The sequence below is a fragment of the Sinocyclocheilus grahami genome, unplaced genomic scaffold (genome assembly GCF_001515645.1).
Source record: "Sinocyclocheilus grahami isolate Dianchi unplaced genomic scaffold, SAMN03320097.WGS_v1.1 scaffold878.1, whole genome shotgun sequence".
Classification (NCBI taxonomy): Eukaryota; Metazoa; Chordata; class Actinopteri; order Cypriniformes; family Cyprinidae; genus Sinocyclocheilus; species Sinocyclocheilus grahami.
In genome coordinates this window covers 556,907-577,508 of record NW_015506057.1, presented here as the reverse complement: position 1 = coordinate 577,508, position 20,602 = coordinate 556,907, and the positions used below count along the sequence as shown (strand labels likewise).

General features: G+C 40.5%; 1 protein-coding gene across 1 annotated transcript in view; it reads right to left on the bottom strand.

The window, feature by feature from the left end:
- Nucleotides 1-20,602, bottom strand: part of LOC107563532 (NACHT, LRR and PYD domains-containing protein 3-like) — a 67,486-nt gene that overhangs the window by 29,377 nt on the left and 17,507 nt on the right. The window contains exon 4 of the mRNA XM_016248432.1: nucleotides 13,077-14,963. Within this exon, the coding sequence (XP_016103918.1) occupies nucleotides 13,077-14,963 (1,887 nt within the window). The remainder of the gene's footprint in view (nucleotides 1-13,076; nucleotides 14,964-20,602) is intronic.

Genomic DNA, 20,602 nt, shown 5'->3' with positions numbered 1-20,602 from the left:
TACAATTGTTTATAAAATTCTTTTAGGACTGAATACACCACTCTTGCCTTCACCTGTATCTCTCACAGTAAGGGGACGCTCGTTCAGTTTTCAGAATCTTAGAGTAAGTGTGCATTCACTATTTTACAGATGTTAACTATATTTTTAATTCAATGAAACTTACACAACATTTGTTCACAAGACATTTGAGTACTGGATGTTGTTGACTAGAATTTTTGCTACAAAATGATGTAAAAATCCTGCCCACTCATTCATAGAAAATCTCTTTTTAATATGGTTTAACTTTTCTAAGACGCGTTTTGTGTTGGAAAGACTGTTGCGAGGGAGTGTCAAAGGCCATGAATATTGATGTAATTCACACCTCAGAGACAAATACACTCCCCTAATGGGCCTATCAGTGTGGAATGTGACTGTGAGGCAGGTAAGAAAGAATGTGAGGAGATTAAAATAATGGGTTTTAAAATTATTTTAAAAAACAATATAATCAAAATGTACATAATGAAGGTCAAAGACACATTATTGAGCACACTGATGTAAACACAGAGACTTAAACAGTATCACCTTTGTGCCATTTCTGGAAACATATCCCGTTTCTGTTGAAAACTCACGTACACAATTTAGCAAAATCAGACAACATTGTGTCTAATATATACCACACTATTAACTTCATATTATTGAATTGTTGTAAATAAATACCACATTTGCAACTGGTCAGTGTTCAAAAAATGCTGGGAAATCTCTTCATGTAGCCCTTCAAGAGTGATTACTGATAAACTGTCTGAAAAAAAGAAAGTCACGTTTTAGAGAAGAAGAAAAAAAATCACCCACTGACTTTCAAAACTGCTTCTTACGACTTTCTACTTCGAGGACCTTGATAGAAATGTAGTGGAGTGAAAAGTACAATATTTGTCTTTCAAATGTAGTGAAGTTAAAGTCATAAGTTCCCAGAAAAAATAATACTCAAGTAAAGTACGGATACTCAAAAAGTGTACTTAAGTACAGTACTCAAGTAAATGTACTTAGTTACTGTCCGCCTCTGGCGACCACCCACATCGCGACCACCCAGTTGTGTTGACCCTGTGACCTATCCAGATGTGAAAACCGGCATATGTGAAATTCCGACGTCAACCTATGACCTCCGGGGATGACATATGATGTTTGTTCAGATGTTTGACCGTTTCAGAGGATGGCAGGCAATAAATGAAAACCTAAGGAATGTTTTTGAACTTTTTAATGGTCCGTTCCCACATCCGGGGGGTTTGCCCCATCTGGGGTCCGTGTGTCCGGTTGCATTCCAAAGCTGGGCATTTTTGCTCTCTCTCTCACTGTATGGTGATGTGAGAAAGATATTAGTTTTAAGGTCAATAAAAGAATAAGTAGACAATTCTATCAGATCATGAGAACATATCACAATATATGTGTGTTTGTGCTTGCACATATAATCTGATGGTTGTATACAATAATTTAAATAAAATGTAACATGACTAATAATAAATTGGGGATAAAACAATAAATAAAGAAATACAATTCCTCTTACATTTTTTTTCCAGGAGAAAGATTTCCTCCTACCCCAGGTATGACTATTCTTCAAATGAGATGTTTCCCAAAAACCTCTAAAAAAAACCCCTCACTCTCTCCCTCTCTCCCACGCAAGCGTGCACATTCAATTGTCCGAATATTATCATCTTCTTTTAAATGAAAATATATGAATTAGGTGATCGTATATGATAAAAAACAAAGCAAAACATTTACACTAGTTTTAGTCATCACTAAAAATATAAAAATATTATACATTTTAGCAGGATCAGGAAAAAAACATATTTTAACAGGTCGAACGATAAGGGTTATCGGGATCCCCTGACATGTCCGGTATGTCATGGTCATGTTTTATGAAGGCTTTCCATAGACACAATTCAATTCAATTCTCATTTATTTTTATAACTTTTTCACAAAACAAATTCTCGCAATGCAGTTTCACAGAAAAAAATCAAGTTCCTCTTCAGGAACTCGAGCTCGAGTCAGTGAATTGGTGATGCGTAAGAGAGGATTGCTGCTGTTGAGACCTTGATTTTATCTGTAGATGTAAAAACAGCGACCTTGGAGAAACAAGAGCATGACTTGATAAATCACCAAGGGCCTTATTCTTCAATGACTTTTTGGCGGCATTGATAAAGAAACGGAAGGCGTTTGATCAGGTGAAGGTGAAAGGTGTGATCAGGTGAAATCGCCTTCTTTTACTCATGACTTTACTTATGAAACTGATAACCAGCAATTCAGTGAGTGGAAGGCATTGCCTAGCAATGTACAATGTTAAAACATAAGTGGCGTGAAAATACAGGTATAAATATATAGGTATAAATGCTCAGTTTTTTTAATCTGGTTTTATCTAAACAATTTTTAACACCAGGGTATTGTCCCCTGACATGTCCGGTATGTCATGGTCATGTTTTATGAAGGCTTTCCATAGACACAATTCAATTCAATTCTCATTTATTTTTATAACTTTTTCACAAAACAAATTCTCGCAATGCAGTTTCACAGAAAAAAATCAAGTTCCTCTTCAGGAACTCGAGCTTGTGACACATGTGTTCATCACATGTGAAATCAGTCCAATAGCTGAGCGGGACGTCACAGGCGGGTGACGTCATGACCAGGAAGCTATAAAAGCACGTGCGGCGGAGCCAGCGTCAGCTTTGTGTCATTCAGCGAAGCGCTCTGTGTGTGTCAGTCATATTTATTGTTTTCTGTCAATTTTGAAGTTCATAAGCTCCAGCTATGACTAAAGCTCACGCAAAGACAAAGCATTATAAGGGCGAGAGCAAGCCACATTATAGGTTGTGTGTTCCTCCTTGCCCACGTTACATCACGAGGGGGATACACACAGCCTGTGCGTGGTTTGCTAGGGAGCAAAGCACGCAGAGTCGGCTCTCGAGGGGGCCGGCTGCCCGCATTGCGAGCGCCTCCCACTGCGTACGCTTCGCTCCCGGAGGGCTCTCTTTGAGGAGGGAGCCTTCGTTCCGAAGAAGGATGGGGGTTGCGTCCCATTTTAGATCTGCGCCTATTGAATCGCTCAGTCATGCGACTGAAGTTCAGAATGCTCACACTCAAACAAGTCGTGTCTCAGATCAGGTCCGAGGACTGGTTTGTCACGATCGAGCTGAAAGATGCATATTCCATATCTCCATCCTTCCTCATCACAGGAAGTTCCTGAGGTTTGCTTTTGGGGGCAAAGCTTACCTATATCGTGTTCTTCCTTTCGGCCTTGCACTCTCACCCTGTACTTTCACGAAGTGTGTGGCTGCTGCTCTAGCTCCGTTGCAACTCCAGGGCATCCGCATACTCAACTACATCGACGATTGGTTGATTTTAGCTCATTCAGAGCAGGTAGCGGTTCAAGATGTCGTTCTCGCTCACATGAGAGAGCTGGGGTTAAGACTAAATGCCAAGAAGAGTGTGCTTTCTCCATTACAGAGGACCACCTATCTGGGCGTGGTGTGGGATTCGACCACGATGCAGGCACGTTTGTCCCCTGCTTGGATTGAGTCGATCCTCACTGCAGTTAAGAGAGTGAAAGAAGGCCAGTCACTCACTGTCAAGCAGTTTCAAAGATTGCTGGGTCTGATGGCAGCTGTGTCCAACGTGATTACTCTTGGCCTGCTGTACATGAGACCCCTACAGTGGTGGCTCAAGACCAGGGGGTTCTCCCCGAGGGGAAACCCGCTTCACATGTTCAAGGTCACATGGAGATGCCTACGTGCCTTAGACATGTGGAGGAAACCCTGGTTCTTGTCTCAGGGCCTGGTGCTGGGAGCTCCTTGTCGCCACATGACGCTAGCGACAGATGCGTCCCTCACCGGTTGGGGTGCGGTCATGACTGGCCACCCTGCCTGTCTGTGGAGTGGTCGCCAGCTGACATGGCATATCAATTGTCTGGAGATGCTGGCCGTGTTTCGCGCACTGAAACACTTTCTCCCAGACCCAAGAGGTCACCAAAAAACATTTTTCATTCAAACTCTCTCTCTCGCACACACACACACAGCTTTCACAGACTCCCACAAACTGCCAACAACATTCTTAAGTTTGTTTTATCATTTAGCTGTAGCTTAGACCCTAATGCCAATATGTTAAGCATTATTACAAGTATAGATGCTGAAAGAGCTCATTAACCTGTTTAACTCTAAAAATTTGAACAATATCACTTAAGACTAGTTTGACAAATAAGGGTGTTCATAAAACAAGCCTGGACCCAATTTGAAGCATTCTAACAACAAGTACAACCATTGAAGAAAATGTATTATAGTATCGCAGTAAGATATAACTCTGGATGTGTGATTGACCAACTTATCAGAAGTTCAACATATTATTACAAGTCCCAGCTTACCTAGTTTATGATGAAACTAAAATATATAGGCATGAGCTAACAATAACCTTGGAGAAAATCAACAGCAGTACAGAGTATGAAAAGAATGCAGAAAAGCGGAGTGGACTGGTACTACTAGATCTCAGTGCTGCGTTTGCCACTGTCGATCATAACATACTTCTAGAGAGACTGGAAAACTGGGTTGGTATTTCTGGGATGGTACTCAAATGGTTCAGGTCATACTTAGAAGGGAGAGGTTATTATGGGAGTATAGGAGAGCATAAGTCTAAGTGGACGTCCATGACATGCGTCATGCGGAGCCCCACAAGGCTCAATTCTTGCACCGCTCTTGTTTAGCCTGTATATGCTCCCACTAAGCCAAATAAGGAGAAAGAACCAAATTGCCTTTCACAGCTTTGCAGATGTTACCCAGGTTTACCCAGCCTTACCAAATGACTACAGCCCCATTGACTCCCTATGCCGATGCATTGATGAAATTAACAGTTGGATGTGCGAGAACTTTCTTCAGTTAAACAAGGACAAAACTGAAGTCATTGCATTTGGAAACAAACACGAATTTGTCAAGGCGAATGCAAACCTTGACTCTAGGTGTCAAACAACAAAAAAATCAAGTCAAGAATCTTGGTGTGATTCTGGAGTCAGACCTTAGTTTCAGTAGTCACGTCAAAGCAGTAACTAAATCAGCATACTATCATCTCAAAAACATTGCAAGAATTAGATGTTTTGTTTCCAGTCAAGACTTGGAGAAACTTGTTCATGCCTTTATCACCGGACTTCCCAAGAAGACCATTCGAAAGCTGCAGCTCATCCAGAATGTTGCTGCCAGAATTCTGACTAGAACCAGAAAATCTGAGCATATCACACCAGTCCTCAGGTCCTTACACTGGCTTGCAGTTATATTTAGGATTTTAAAGTACTTTCACTCGTTTATAAATCACTCAATGGCCTAGGACCTAAATACATTGCGGATATGCTCGCTGAATATAAACCTAACAGGCCACTCAGATCATTAGGATCGAGTCAGTTAGAAATACCAAGGGTTCACACAAAACAAGGGGAGTCCACTTTTAGCTATTATGTCACCCCCAGTTGGAATCAGTTTCCAGAAGAGATCAGATGTGCTAAAACATTAGTCACATTTAAATCCAGACTCAAAACTCATCCGTTTAGCCGTGCATTTACTGAATGAGCACTGTGCTATGTCCGAACTGGTTGCACTGTATTTTATGTATAACCATTTTCTATTCTTAACTGTTTTAATTCATTTTAAATTCATTTTAAACGTTTTTTTAAATTCCCTGTTATGATTATTATTTTTTATTAATATTTTACTCCCTTTTATGCAAAGCACTCTGAATTACCATTGTGTATGAAACGTACTATATAAATAAACATGCCTCGCCTTGCCTAACAGTCCTGGTCATCCTAAATACTAGTTACGGTCATTGAGATGAAGACATGCGGAGGTAGAGAACACATCAAACATACCCCTTTGGGTCATGAAGTACCCAGTCTAACAACACACATTCACCAGAATGGGGTAATGATGGTTTCATTATTTCATGATGAAGACAGACTGAATATTCAGATACCAGATGGGACTGTTCTACTTTTTCTTAAAGGGGTCATATGATGCTTTTTTAAAGATCATTATTTGGTATATTTGGTGTAAAGACAGCTGACTGATGTGACCCTGTCTCTCTCTCTCACACACACACGATGCGCAAAACTCCACATTTGAACAGTCAATAGCAAATACTTAAACTAATAACAAAACAGTAGCTGATTCAGAAGCACCAGATTGTCATAGCAAAGTCAGAATTACCTCCTCTCCTAGGTTCACGAAACGGTCGTCCATAAAATGCATTGATGTTCTGTTGTAAGTAATCTTAAAGATTCCTAAATGCATCTACTTTCGGAAGGCCAAATAAAGTGCTTTTGCTTTCGCCTAGAAACACAGTGTCTCCCTGACATGGCTGCTTCAACACTAACTGCGATTACTGAAATCACACCTTTCTTTGCGTGCACATTTGGGCGGCATTATGCAAATATTTCCACATAGTGATGTAGATATGTGGGGGGGCGTGTTAGAATGAGCCGTTTTAGGGGGGCGTGGCAGAGTCTTAACTTTAATAAAGAATATCTCTTTGGTTTTGAGACTTTAGTCTTTGCAACTTCAGGGATCTTATCTATGCACAATCAGCTTGTAACACTCCAAAGAGAAAGAAACTTGAAATCGCTTCATATGACCCCTTTAAAGACAAAGACAATTGTTTGATTTCAAGAACACGCAACCAAATCCTAATGTAATTTCACGAAATAACAACGGCTGATCCGTTACAACATATATGTGTCAAGTCTGTTTTATCATAGGTGTATCGTATTATTCGTGAATATAATCATTTAGTCTAAATGTTAAATTTTTTTTTTCTTTACACACAAATATATGTTACATTTAACACGTGTAACTAATACCGCATTCAAATGCTACAGACTTCTAGGTCAGGGAACTACAAATACCAGCATAAACCTCAGACATGGCTGCCCGGGGCAATACCCCACAATACTCATACATGGCAGCGGGCTAAAACGTTGGACTTCTAAATATACGCATGCTCAGATACCCTATATAAAAAGACTCACATCTTCACACTATTTGTGAAGTATACTGTCCGTCCCTGTTGCGATGTTACAATTTAGTGATGTTAGGTCAAATGAGGCTAGGTTGAGGTTTGTATAGGTGGATGTTAAAGTCACCCATAACAACCAGCAGAGTGCCATCCTCTAGAAAAGACAAGAGCAGCACTTCTAACTCTTCCAGGAAATTGCCTAGCTGACGGTAAATGACAACAAGTTGAAGTTTGGCAGGATTAGTGATAGTGATGGCATGATATTCAAAGGAGGTGTAATTGCCTGTCAGTGGAGAGCACTGAAGGAGTAGCAATGTTGTCTGCTGTGATGCAGGTTGTCTGCTCTGATGCATGACTGGCCAAGGCCAGAATGAAGTCGGTTTTGTAGACAGCTGACCGACAGTTCAATAAAGATGGTGACAGGCTGAGGAGAGGACATGGCAAGGGGATGTAGAAGTCTTGGTATGTGCTTCTGTTTGCGCACATGCTTGTACTTCCATCTGCCATGGACAGAGATTAATTGGTGACATGTGTAATACAGGGAAAAAGTAAAGTGGTAAAGAAAAGAAAGGGTTACTTGGAGTGGAAAGTCCGTTGACGTTAACTTCATTTCAGAACATTCATTCACGGATTTGCGCTACACTACGGCCTGCAGTGTCCTCACACAGATGAAACTTACTAGAGAAGTGTAAAGTGTGGCATAATATACCTCTGTAAATACATACCATTGAAATTCACATCTTGCACACTTTAATGCCCTTTGAATGGAACATACTCTCCCTTCGAACTGGAATCATGGCAGAATATTCTGTGAAGTCCACTTCGCAGGGCACTTAGTCAAATAGAACAAACGTCTGAGGTGATAAGAGATACATACAAAATGTGCAGAGCGGTGGGTCTCGAGGACTGGAATTAAGAACCACTGACTTAGAGCAGGGTGCTGTTGGTGTGCTTGTTTGGTGGAGCTCTACCCAGGTAGAGTAGCAGGTCTTTACCAGAGTGGTCTTCACACAAGCAGGGCTGCAGCTTCAGTATTGTTTGCTAATTAAGCAGTGCAACTATATTATTAACAGCGTACAAAGTGTAAACAGAAACTTCCACTGGATAGCTCTTAAATTAGCAACAATTAACAGATCATACCTTAGTAGTGTCAGGGAAAAACACGGATTCAATTTGCAGGTTCAACTAAATTATTTCAATCTCAAAAAACAAAACTCGGCTGGGACTGAAGACCAGAAGCCGTAATTCAGGGCAGAGATTAGAGACAGGATGAGGGGAACAATCTAAACGAGCCTCCAGTCACTCCACTAGGCAGAGAGGGTAAGGCGTAGGGAGATAAGCGCACACAATCCCAGCATCAATGCTGACGCACCGTTAGAGTGGAGAGGGAACTGTGCAGAGTCCAAGCTTCAGTGCAGAGAGTTCCTTGTTGAATGCACTGAGAGGGGCAGCAGAGGAGAAGCCGCAAAGCGCAGTTCTGGTAATGCCAGGGCAGGAACTGGGGAACAGAAATCTGGTGAAACGAGAGGCAGAGAGCGAGCAAAAAAGACAAACTGAAAACACTAAACTGTACTTAAAGCATATCAAAACACAACAAGACTGGTAGTAAGTCACGACCGCCGTGTAGCGTGTTCACACCACAACAGTCAGACACAAGACTACCCATGAGGGGAACTTAAAAAGAGGGAGAATTAAGGAATTAACAAGTCACAGGTGTGACGGCAGCTAAAGTAGTTAATAAGATAACGATGGGGAGGGAAACCACGAAGACAATGAGCACATGGCATGTCAAAACAAAGACAAAAACAACAACAACCTGCTGATCAGACCGAAGTCATGACAAGTAGTCTTAAAAGTGCAGTTCAAACTCCTTACTAGCAACAGCTGCTAGATCAACAACTACAGCACGTACACTACAGCTACTACTCACTCTGATAAACAAATGCTTCTCTTCTTTTTCCTATTTCCTTCAGCAATTCTGCTTGTGGTTAATAAGAAGAATCACTGAAGGAAAGAGGAACAAGAGAGAAAAAAAAGATCATGTGATGCTACTGAGTGGACGCAGAGATCCAAGCTCCTAAACTTTTTTTTTTAAATTTTACTCTAGAAGAAGAAGAAGAAACTTTATTGTCATTCTAATAATACAACGAAATTAGTTTGGTAGCTTTTAGAGACCAGCAGCATAACAGCAAAACAACACTAAATACATTTACACTCAACGTATGACTACCTGACGCTTGCTTTCAGTGTTGGGTATGGATCGCCATTCTAAACTTAAAGGGGTCCTATTATGCTTTTTCACTTTTTCAACTTTAGTTAGTCTGTAATGTTGCTGTTTGAGCATAAAAAGATATGCAAAGTTACAAAGCTCAAAGTCCAATTCAAAAGGAGATATTTTATTTAACAGAAATCACTTTTCAAAAAGTACAACAAACGACTCGTTTGGACTACAATGCATATTTTCCAGGATTTGTGATATCACAAAGATTGACGAATGGGACGAGACCTGGTTGAGCTGCACTAGAGAAGGCAACGAGTGTTATCACTGTCGGAGACACGCTAGCTTTCCCAAGACAGACGAACTTAGAGTGGTTACAATCATCCGGGTTTAAATCGCGCTCTAATTGATTTGATTTTGATGTAATATTTACACTGAAGCTCGCAGGCAGCTATGGTAAGGGGCGTGACATTTCCCGTCCAGGCGCAGAGTAGTGCCAATCACAACACACACTGGCCCAGCTAACCAATCACAGCACATTTCGTATTTCAGAAGGCAGGCCTTTATTTGATACAGGAACTATTCGAGCCATTCATGCCAGACTGGGGAGAGAGGTGTTGTAATAATGTAAAATATGTGAAAAATTATGTGTTTTTCGAACAACCTAGTATGAGAGCCTGTTCTAGTACACCACCAAAACAAAATCAAAATCACTTCGTAAAAGTGCATAATAGGACCCCTTTAAGAAAGATCTTCCAAAACCACCAAGTTCATTGGGGGTGATGCAACAAAATATGGTGTCCGACTTAATGTGCTAAATAAAGCCGAGCTGGACAAGGATAGCCATAGCCAAACAGATATACCCACGGTTATTCTCAAAGAAACTCAGGAAGGCAGAAATATTTATGTCTACTGACATGAGTCTGGATGTTGCAAAATGGCATAAACGAATGGTTACAGCCAAAATCCCCTGCTACTTGCTCCACCCTGCTCACCTAAAGATTCAAACTGAGAACAGGAAAGTCTGCTTTCGTGACACTCATGGAGATAAACCTTGAAATACTTCTTGAGCTATATTCACGGTAAAATCCCCTCACAGTGTTCATGTGTCGACCTTAGAGTGTTAAAAGTAACTGATGATCCAACGATAGCTGCTCGCATCTCAACATGTCTAACAGACATTTCTTGTTGGATGAAGGACCATCACCTTCAACTCAACCTGGCTAAGACAGAACTGCTTGTGGTTTCAACAAACCCATCACTTTATCAAAATTTCACCATCCAGTTAGGCTCATCAACCATAACTCCTTCAAAAACAGCTAGAAACCTTGGAGTTGTGATTGATGATAAGCTGAATTTCTCAGACCACATTGCTAAAACTGCCCAGTCCTGCAGATTTGCTTTATACAACATTAGGAAGATCAGGCCCTTTCTTTCAGAACATGCAACACAACTCCTTGTTCAAGCTCTTGTTCTGTCCAGGCTGGACTATTGCAATGCTCTCTTGGCAGGTCTTCCAGCCACTTCTATCAAACCTCTACAATTAATCCAAAATGCCGCTGCAAGATTAATCTTTAATGAGCCGAAAAGAACGCATGTCACACCTCATCAAAATGTTCATCAATTTGCACTGGCTACCAGTAGCTGCTCGCATTAAATTCAAGGCATTAATGTTTGCCTACAAAACCACCACTGGCTCTGCACCCTTATTTGATACAGGAACTATTCGAGCCATTCATGCCAGACTGGGGAGAGAGGTGTTGTAATAATGTAAAATATGTGAAAAATTATGTGTTTTTCGAACAACCTAGTATGAGAGCCTGTTCTAGTACACCACCAAAACAAAATCAAAATCACTTCGTAAAAGTGCATAATAGGACCCCTTTAAGAAAGATCTTCCAAAACCACCAAGTTCATTGGGGGTGATGCAACAAAATATGGTGTCCGACTTAATGTGCTAAATAAAGCCGAGCTGGACAAGGATAGCCATAGCCAAACAGATATACCCACGGTTATTCTCAAAGAAACTCAGGAAGGCAGAAATATTTATGTCTACTGACATGAGTCTGGATGTTGCAAAATGGCATAAACGAATGGTTACAGCCAAAATCCCCTGCTACTTGCTCCACCCTGCTCACCTAAAGATTCAAACTGAGAACAGGAAAGTCTGCTTTCGTGACACTCATGGAGATAAACCTTGAAATACTTCTTGAGCTATATTCACGGTAAAATCCCCTCACAGTGTTCATGTGTCGACCTTAGAGTGTTAAAAGTAACTGATGATCCAACGATAGCTGCTCGCATCTCAACATGTCTAACAGACATTTCTTGTTGGATGAAGGACCATCACCTTCAACTCAACCTGGCTAAGACAGAACTGCTTGTGGTTTCAACAAACCCATCACTTTATCAAAATTTCACCATCCAGTGCACGCACTGTAGATGGTAATGGCGGCGCTTTGAATACAGCCGGCATACTAGTTTTCCTCATCTACTTTGCACTTTGTGATCAACAAACAAGGGCTGCACGATAAATCGCATGTGATTGTCATGCGCATCTTGTCAGTAAAGCCAATTCTGTGATTAATAGTACCGTTAAATCTCCATCACGTACTTTCAGATGGAGCGGCATTTAATACACAGAGCTGCAGATCACTGACAAGCTACGCAATATCGCATTCATTAGATGAATCGCATTCGATTATGAACACGATATTGCGTAACTTGTCAGTATTAGTGTTTTTATTAATTTTATTAATGTTTTTGTCAATACAGCATAGAGCACTTGTCAACTAAAGGAATGTAACATGGCAAAGATGAATGCACTTTTGGAAGTTGAATGTAAGAGAAATGGCATTTTGGAATGTCTGTGGTCTAATGTGATATTGTTGTTCATGTTGAAATTTTCTTTTATTGTTGTAATTAATTTATAGCAAACAAAATGACCCGTTGAATTCATTTTGGGAGCGATGAATGTATTTTTTGTCCAGTGCCTAGTATTAGTATTGACCAAGTTCAGAGGCTGTCATATGTGGATCAACTTACTATGTTGTGTATTTTCATCAATTTCAATCTGAAAAATAACTTTCATATCGATTCAATGGATTTATTGCATTTTGGGGGGAAAAGGTATCATGGATTTATTGCATTTTGTGGAAAAAAATTATACAATTTTATAATAAATCTTTGAAAATCAAAATCTGGATTTGAATTTTTAATGTTATTATAACCTAAAGATGCTATGTGAAAGTTTGAAACAGAAAATAGTGGTTTTCATCTTGCCAGTTTCTTGGTAAAGAAAACAAATTTTTACTCAAATTAATCAAAATGGATTTATAGCGTTTTGGAACCAAACTCTTCATGGGGGGGGGGGCGGATAAACAAAATTTGAAGAGATGGGTGTCTGTGACCCATTAAAAATACCACAACTGTTAATTCACGCTAACTTAAAAACTTGCGTACACACGCTGAGACCTGACGTGAGATTTGATCGTAGTCACTGCTCATGTCCATATCGATAAATAAGCTTTACATGATAATGACCATATGCCCAATTGTCTGTCATTCGTTCATTTTGTAAATGAGGGCCACTCTCGGTTTAAATCTAGGATAAAGATGCATCTCTTCAGGCAAGTATCCACATTACGCATCTTATACTGTAACCTTGTACTCCAGGTATATCTGATTAAATATGGACATTTACTCTTAATTGTAATGCAGAAACATTCATTTTCTGCAAAGCTGCTTCGCAACAATGCGTATCATGAAAAGTGCTATACAAATAAACATGAATTGAATTGAATATGAAAGTAAAGAATCTCTGACTCTGACATGAATGAATACTCACAGAGCTTTTCTGTAGTTCATCACAGCTGGTATCAGCCTCCGTCTACCCTCATCCGTTGTGTTGTATTTCATGGGCTCAAACTCGTCTAGCACCTCTTCTGACATCTGAAGCATGTAGGCTATTGCTGAGCAATGTGCAGCAGAGAGTTTATTATCTGAGAGTTTGTCTGATTCCAGAAACACCTGGATCTCTCTATATAATGTCTGATCATTCACTTCCAGTAGACAGAGAAACAGGTTGATGGATCTGTCAGCTGAAAGATGATTATAACAATCATTTAACGGAAGGATTGATCTGTCAGCTGATAAGTAAAATCTCTTGATCCTGTCTTTAATGTACTGTGTGGTTTCTCTGATGGTCTCTGAGCTGTTCTCGGTTTGTGTCAGTAGATCCTCTAAGAGTCTCTGATTGGACTCCAGTGAAATGCCCAGCAGAAACCGCAGAAAAAGATCCAGGTGTCCATTTTCAATCCGAAGGGTTTGATCAACTGCTGATGTTAATACCTCATACAAAGAGTTTTTCTTAGATGTGTAACTTTCATGTTTGTCATACAAAAACTCTAAGTTCTTCATCAGGTGACAGTAAAACACGTAAAAAGCAGCAAGAAACTCCTGAAAGCTCAAATGTATGAAGCAGTACACTTTCCTCTGATGAATCACAGATTCCTCTTTAAAGATCTCAGTGCAAATCCCAGAATACACTGAGGCATCAGTGATGTCTATGCCGCTCTCTCTCAGGTCCTCCTCATAAAACATCACATTGCCCTTCATCAGCTGTTTGAAAGCCAGTTCAACAAGTTTCACAATCACTTCTCTGTTGGACTGCAGGAGTGTCTCTCTATCTCTCTCTTCATACTTCTGATTCTTCGTGTTGATCTGAATCAGCAGGAAGTGGATGTACATTTCAGTCAGAGTTTGAGGGATTTCTGCACTCAGATCTTCTTTTAGGAGCTTTTGAAGCACAGTGGATGAGATCCAGCAGAAGACGGGGATGTGGCACATGATGTGGAGGCTTCTTGCTCTTCTGATGTGTGAGATGATTCTGCTGGCTTGATGCTCGTCACTGATTCTCTTCCTGAAATATTCCTCCTTCTGAGGCTCATTGAATCCCTGAATTTCTGTCAGACGGTTGATGTATTCAGAGGGGATCTGATTGGCTGCTGCTGGTCTGGAGGTGATCCAGATGAGAGCAGAGGGAAGCAGCTTTCCTTTCATGAGGTTTGATATCAACACACCCACTGATGAAATGTCTGTCACATCAGAAACTTTCTGAGCATCTGAAAACATCAGTGTGATTCTGCTTTCATCCAGACCATCAAAGATGAACACAGCTCTACACTCCTCATAAATCGTTGAGTCCAGATCTTGAAGTTCAGGATGAAAGTCCAGCAGAAGTTTGTGAAGACTGTACTGATGATCTTTAATCAAGTTCAGTTCTCGAAATGGAAGCACAAACATAAAATCTACATCCTGATTGGCTTTTCCCTCGGCCCAGTCTAAAATGAATTTTTGCACAGAGACAGTTTTTCCAATTCCAGCCATGCCTTTAGTAAGAACAGACTTGATTCGGTCTTTGTCCTCACATCCTGGTTCAGGTGAGGCTTTAAAGATGTCATTGCAGTAGATTGGAATGTCTTGTGAGTGTTGTTTTCTGGCTGTTTTCTCCATTTGAAAAACCTCGTGTTCTTCATTCACCCTTTGTCTCCCTCCCTCTATGATGTAGAGCTGTGTGTAGATCCTGTTCAGCAGGGTTTGATGTAGGTTGATTCCCTCAAATAAGCTCTCATATTTGTTCTTCATGCTGGTTTTATGTTGGTCTTTGATTCTCTGTAGTTCATAATCTACTGGGTGGTGAGAATCCTGCTGCGGGTCTCCAGTCTGATCATATCTATCCACACAGCAGAAACAAGAACAACAACACAAAGAATGAATGAGTATGAGCGGCAAGATCTTCTAATAAAGCCACATGTTTACAGGACCAGATAAATTTTATACAGAAACTATACCAGATAAGCTAGAACCAGCTTTACTTTTAAAATTACATTTACACCTGTTTCACACTGCAAGCTTGAGCTTCACGTCAGCTTCACATCAGCGTAACTACGTAGTCACTGCAGCTGCAGATTATAATGTATATGTATGTGAAATACTCTTCTCTGGAGTTCATTTCTTTAGCAATTTAACAAGCTGTGAACACTGAATGGTAGTCAGGTAGTCAACACATTCAGGCCAATTGTACCTGAGTGTTGGGTCACTCGGCTGTGTTCTGGCAGCAGCTCACCAAAAGTGAACCAGCTCTGGCTCAGTAAAGGTAGCCAGATTTCGCTAGGCTTTGGATGTGTGGATTTGGTCCTATTTGAGGTGCCCAAACCTGCTTCTGGAGGGCCGTTATCCTGCAGAGTTTAGATCCAACCTGCTCCAACATATTTGCCTCAAAGTTTCTAGTGTGTCTGAAGACCTTGATTACTTTGGTTCAGATGTGTTTAATTAGGGTTGGAGCTAAACTCTGCACTCCAGGAGCAGGTTTGGGCACCCCTGCCATCAGGGCAGGACTTAGGGGGGCTGGGGCCCCTGGGCTTGAGGTTATATCTGGGCCCTATACCTACAATACAAATGCCTTAAAATAGAACATTATTATGGAGTAACACAAAATACACAAAAATATGCTTTGAGGTTCATTGTGACGAGTGGGGGCGGGGCTGAGAGCCATGGGAATGGAGCGAGGCCGGTGGAGTAATTGATAATGAGCGACACCTGCACCACTCACCGGTCTCGAGTCCCACGGAGGAGCTCCGGAAGCATAAAAGGAGTAGTTACGACAGTGAAAGAGGAGAGAGGACCAGGCCTGGATTTTATTTGTGTTTTGGTTCTGTTTGTGCGCGACAGTCGTCCACGATGGGCTGTCGTGCTATTTTGTGTTTATTTTATTATTAAAGTTTTTGTTTGAACGTTCGTCGGTTCCCGCCTCCTTCTTCCCGATCTACAAACTGTGTTACATTCATAAATAGTACAATTAATATGCAACATGTCTAGGCTATAGTCAAAGTTTAAATGTAATATTAAATATTCATTATAATATAATAAACAGGATGTGTTCTCTCAGTTGAGAGATCAAAACCCTGTAATAACTTTTGACTTTTTTTTTTTGCTCAGAGATGTTGGCTTATTAGTAATATAAAAGTTATTGTCTTTTCTGTTTTCTCTTATGTCAGGTTCTTATTTAATCAATAAATTCCATGGAATAAAAAGAGATGCTGGCTATTAACAATCAAATGAAATCACTATCAACAAAATTCATAGATGGATTGTGCCTAAATGTTAAGTTTAAATATAACATTTTAATGTAGAAATATTAAATCATCGCAAAAATGAAATAAGCTAAATTTTTTAAACATGAAACTTAATGAGTCTTAAGTCTTAATGAGTGAGTTAAATCAACCGATTCGTTTAAAAAGCTGATTCATTTGAATTATTTGCTGGTCTGTGTAACGCTGAGGAACAAAACTGCTGTTCGGAGATGGAGCGGTTCTGCTGTTTGTTCTATTTTCTTTCTGACGGAACAAAATGGAATTTTGTGTCTGAAAGTTACTCTGTAAGTTGTTGTTTATTGTACATTTGCGATCGTGCAAATATTTGGAAAAAAAACAGGACTCTTGTTTGTGTGATAGGCTAAGTCCTATATCATAGGCATAGCTATGTTATATAAACAGAAACTCATTAAATTACTAATTTTTTTTTTTAATCATTTTGATGACATTTCTTCCCCACTATGTGTAATTGCAGTAAGACGAGAGAGAGCACTCAAAACTCATCAGATGATCGCATAATTTAGTGGAACATTAATACAGTAATATAGAATCATCCTCTGTAAAGAAATGAGGTTTGAACATTTGAGAATTTATTATTATCTTTCTAAATGTGTGGTCTTTGGGGCTAAAGGCTTAATGGAGCTGTTTAAAGTAGCCACATTATAACAAATTCAATACGCGTGTCCTTCTATGTGAAATAATCATAAATACCAGTTTATGTTGTTTGATTGTGGCCTCGAAGGTCGTAGTTGTAAGCTGTAACCCCGGCTGGCCCGTCTAGATCTTGCGTGCGCAGTGGAAATGCGGCTAATAATTCCTGAATTCTGACTGCCATATAATGAACAAATCAATCAAACGTAAACGGGCAAAGGTGGGGTCCCCTACAAGGCGGGGCCCATGGGCTGCAGCCCACTCAAGCCCAATGGTAAGTCCGGCCATGCCCACAACAGACCAATAAAGATGTAAAGAGTGCATGAAGTTGCTGGAGTCCATTCTGTCTGCTTTCATGCAATTATACAGGAGCACGGATGAATCATTCATGGATATTATGTCAGCAGACGAAAACGGCGGATGGCAACGGAGGAGAACAAACGAGCGCGGTGTTCCTCTGTTTGTCCAGATGCATTAACCTCAGGAGACCTCGACGGGAGGATGATCTCACCGCGGCGGCGGCGGCGGGGCGGGAAGAGCACTGAAATGTTGAGGTGACCTTCGAGGTTTACGAGCCAGCGGCCGCGGCGTTTGCTAAGTGCTTCGCTCCGTATCATCCGTCTATCCGTCTCCTACTGACCCAGTGTCCAACTGAGCTTTAGCATGAGTCACAGACACATTAAACGCTGACGCCGGGCTGTCATCGCGTCACCGTTTCAACACATTCACTCTCTGAAGGCTGTGGAACCAGCGCTTAAAGGGTTAGTTCACCCAAAAATGAAATTAGCTCATAAATTACTCACCCTCAAGTCATCCTAGGTGTATATGACTTTCTTCTTTCAGACGAATCCAGTCGGAGTTATATTAAAAATAGTCTTTGATCTTTAAAGCGGTTTAATGGCACTCAGCGGGTGTTGCATGCATCAGTCCAACAGAAGTTAAATAAAAAGCGTCCATCCATATAAAACCCGTCTCACACGGCTCCGGGGGGTGAACAAAGGCCTCCTGTAGCGAATCGATGCGATTTTGTTAGAAAAATATCCATATTCTAAACGTAATAATCACTTTAATGTAGCTTGAGCCAGCAGTTGTACACAGAAGCAGCTCTGGTGATTGTGGCCTCGAAGGTCGTAGTTGTAAGCTGTAACCCCGGCTGGCCCGTCTAGATCTTGCGTGCGCAGTGGAAATGCGGCTAATAATTCCTGAATTCTGACTGCCATATAATGAACAAATCAATCAAACGTAAACGGGCAAAGGTGGGGTCCCCTACAAGGCGGGGCCCATGGGCTGCAGCCCACTCAAGCCCAAATGGTAAGTCCGGCCATGCCTGCCATACACGAATGTAATATATGCACATATATGAAATATCAGTATATAAAATATATGCTCATACAGTAAAAACAAAAATGTACATATATGAACAGCCATATACGAAACCTATTAGAAATTGGAACAATTTCATATATTGACATAAACATATATATATATATTATATGATATAAATGTATAAATACGTTTGTATAATACATATTTTGACATATATGTCTCTTATTATTTTATTTCACATAAGGGACAGTATGATTGAATTTCAGCCCAAATTACATTTCTATTCAGAGGACTATGTCATTGGGCCGGTGGATACTGTTAGCGTAGAGGCTATCGCTCTTAAGTTATGGAGCGGCATGTGGGAGGAAAAGAGACAGAAGAGCCGACACTTTGGTTTGATAGTAACTAACAAATGGAGCGGCATTTAATACACAGAGCCGTAGTTCACTGACAAGCTAGGCAATATCACGTTCATTATCACCGGCAATTCATCTGAGATTATGAGCACAAATTGCATAGCTTGTCAGTGAACTACGGCTCTGTGTATTAAATGCCGCTCCATTTGAAAGCAGGTGATGGAGATTTACGACTAATCACAGAACCGGCTTTACTGACGAGATACGCATGAAAATCGCATGCAATATATTAGTGCTGGGCAATGATTAAACTTTTTGATCGCGATTAATCGCACGATTTTCTGTGATTAATCGCATTGTTATGCGCACAATTCAATAATGAATTCAAAAGTAGTATTGTGCACTTTTTTCATTTAAAAGTACTGCTATATGAACAAGAATGTACTTTAAACAAATAAGGTGCTTTTTTTACAGCAGTATTCCTTACTCCTTACATAGTAGCAGTTAAAATATTTCTTGTAAATCTCAACTTATAACATTAATATAATCAAATTAAATATAAAACCAAAGCTATTTGCCACACTGCCAAATACCCCTCTGTACAGTTTATTTTTCTATCTGACTAATGAGTTTATGGTCACCGAAAATTTTTGATTCTGAGGTAAATGTGATGTTACGTGACATTGTTTACAACTCTGTATATTGATGTCTTTGCGTGGCTGAAACACTGATTGAGCGATTACATGAGACAGGATACAGATTGTAAAGTTGTACTCTTTCTTTTAACTTACCTTTGGACGTTTACTCATGTTTATTTTGTGCCGAAGCTGGTATTAATGTGGAGGAGATGATCAGGTCACGTGTGCCTCGCGCTGCCGCGTCTGTTGAACTGAGGCGCTACAGCAATCTGTCACTCCACATTAAACAGCGCCAAAACGGCATTTATTGTTTGAATACTGCAATACAATAGACATAAATTGAAACCTGGGACTTTGTTTCATATTAAAAGCACCAAAGCACAATGCTTATTGCGATATATTGGATGGGAAGTGTCCTTCAATGTTCCATCCATTAACTGAAAACAGACTACCAGACTAATCGATTCATGGGATTTAAGAATCAATATCGTTCCGTAAAAAAGAGAATCAATTAATATCGAGATATCAATATTTTTTACCCAGCCCTACTGTCAACATATGTATTTGCATACCTCTGCGCACACAGTTCGCGCAGACAGAATACGTCATCAGCGCATTCACGCACGCTGTGCAGACAGAGCGAGAATGGCAGACAAACATCAACAAGCCGATCTTCCTTCATGGAATTGTAGTACTTTTACTAACTGTACTATAAAGTTTTCTCACCGGTGAATGACACATGATGTAGCCCAGTGGTTCCCAATTCCAGTCCTCGCGCAGGGGAAATCCGTTCGGAACATTTATTGACGAATTTGCGCTGTGCAGCGTCTTCACACACAGACGAAACTTGCTAGAGAAGTGTGAAGTGTGACATAATATACCTCTGTAAATAAATACTATATAAATTCACATCTCACACACTTTAATGCCCTTTGTATGGAACATATACACTCCCTTCAAACTGGAATCATGGCGGAATATCAGGTGATGTCCTCTTCGCAGGGCACTCACGGTCGAATAGAACAAACGTCGCACGTGATAAGAGATACAAATGAAATGTGCAAAGCAGGAGGGTGCGAGGATTGGAATTGGGAACCGCTGATATAGCCTTATAGCCTATTGTCTCTGGTGTTCTGGTCTGTGAGCGTAAATCCATTCAAGGGACGTGGCTTTAGACGGCGATTGCAGGGTTGCAGGGACGTTCGCTTTCAGTGCTATCAGGCTAAAGTTAGCATTTTCCAAGATCTC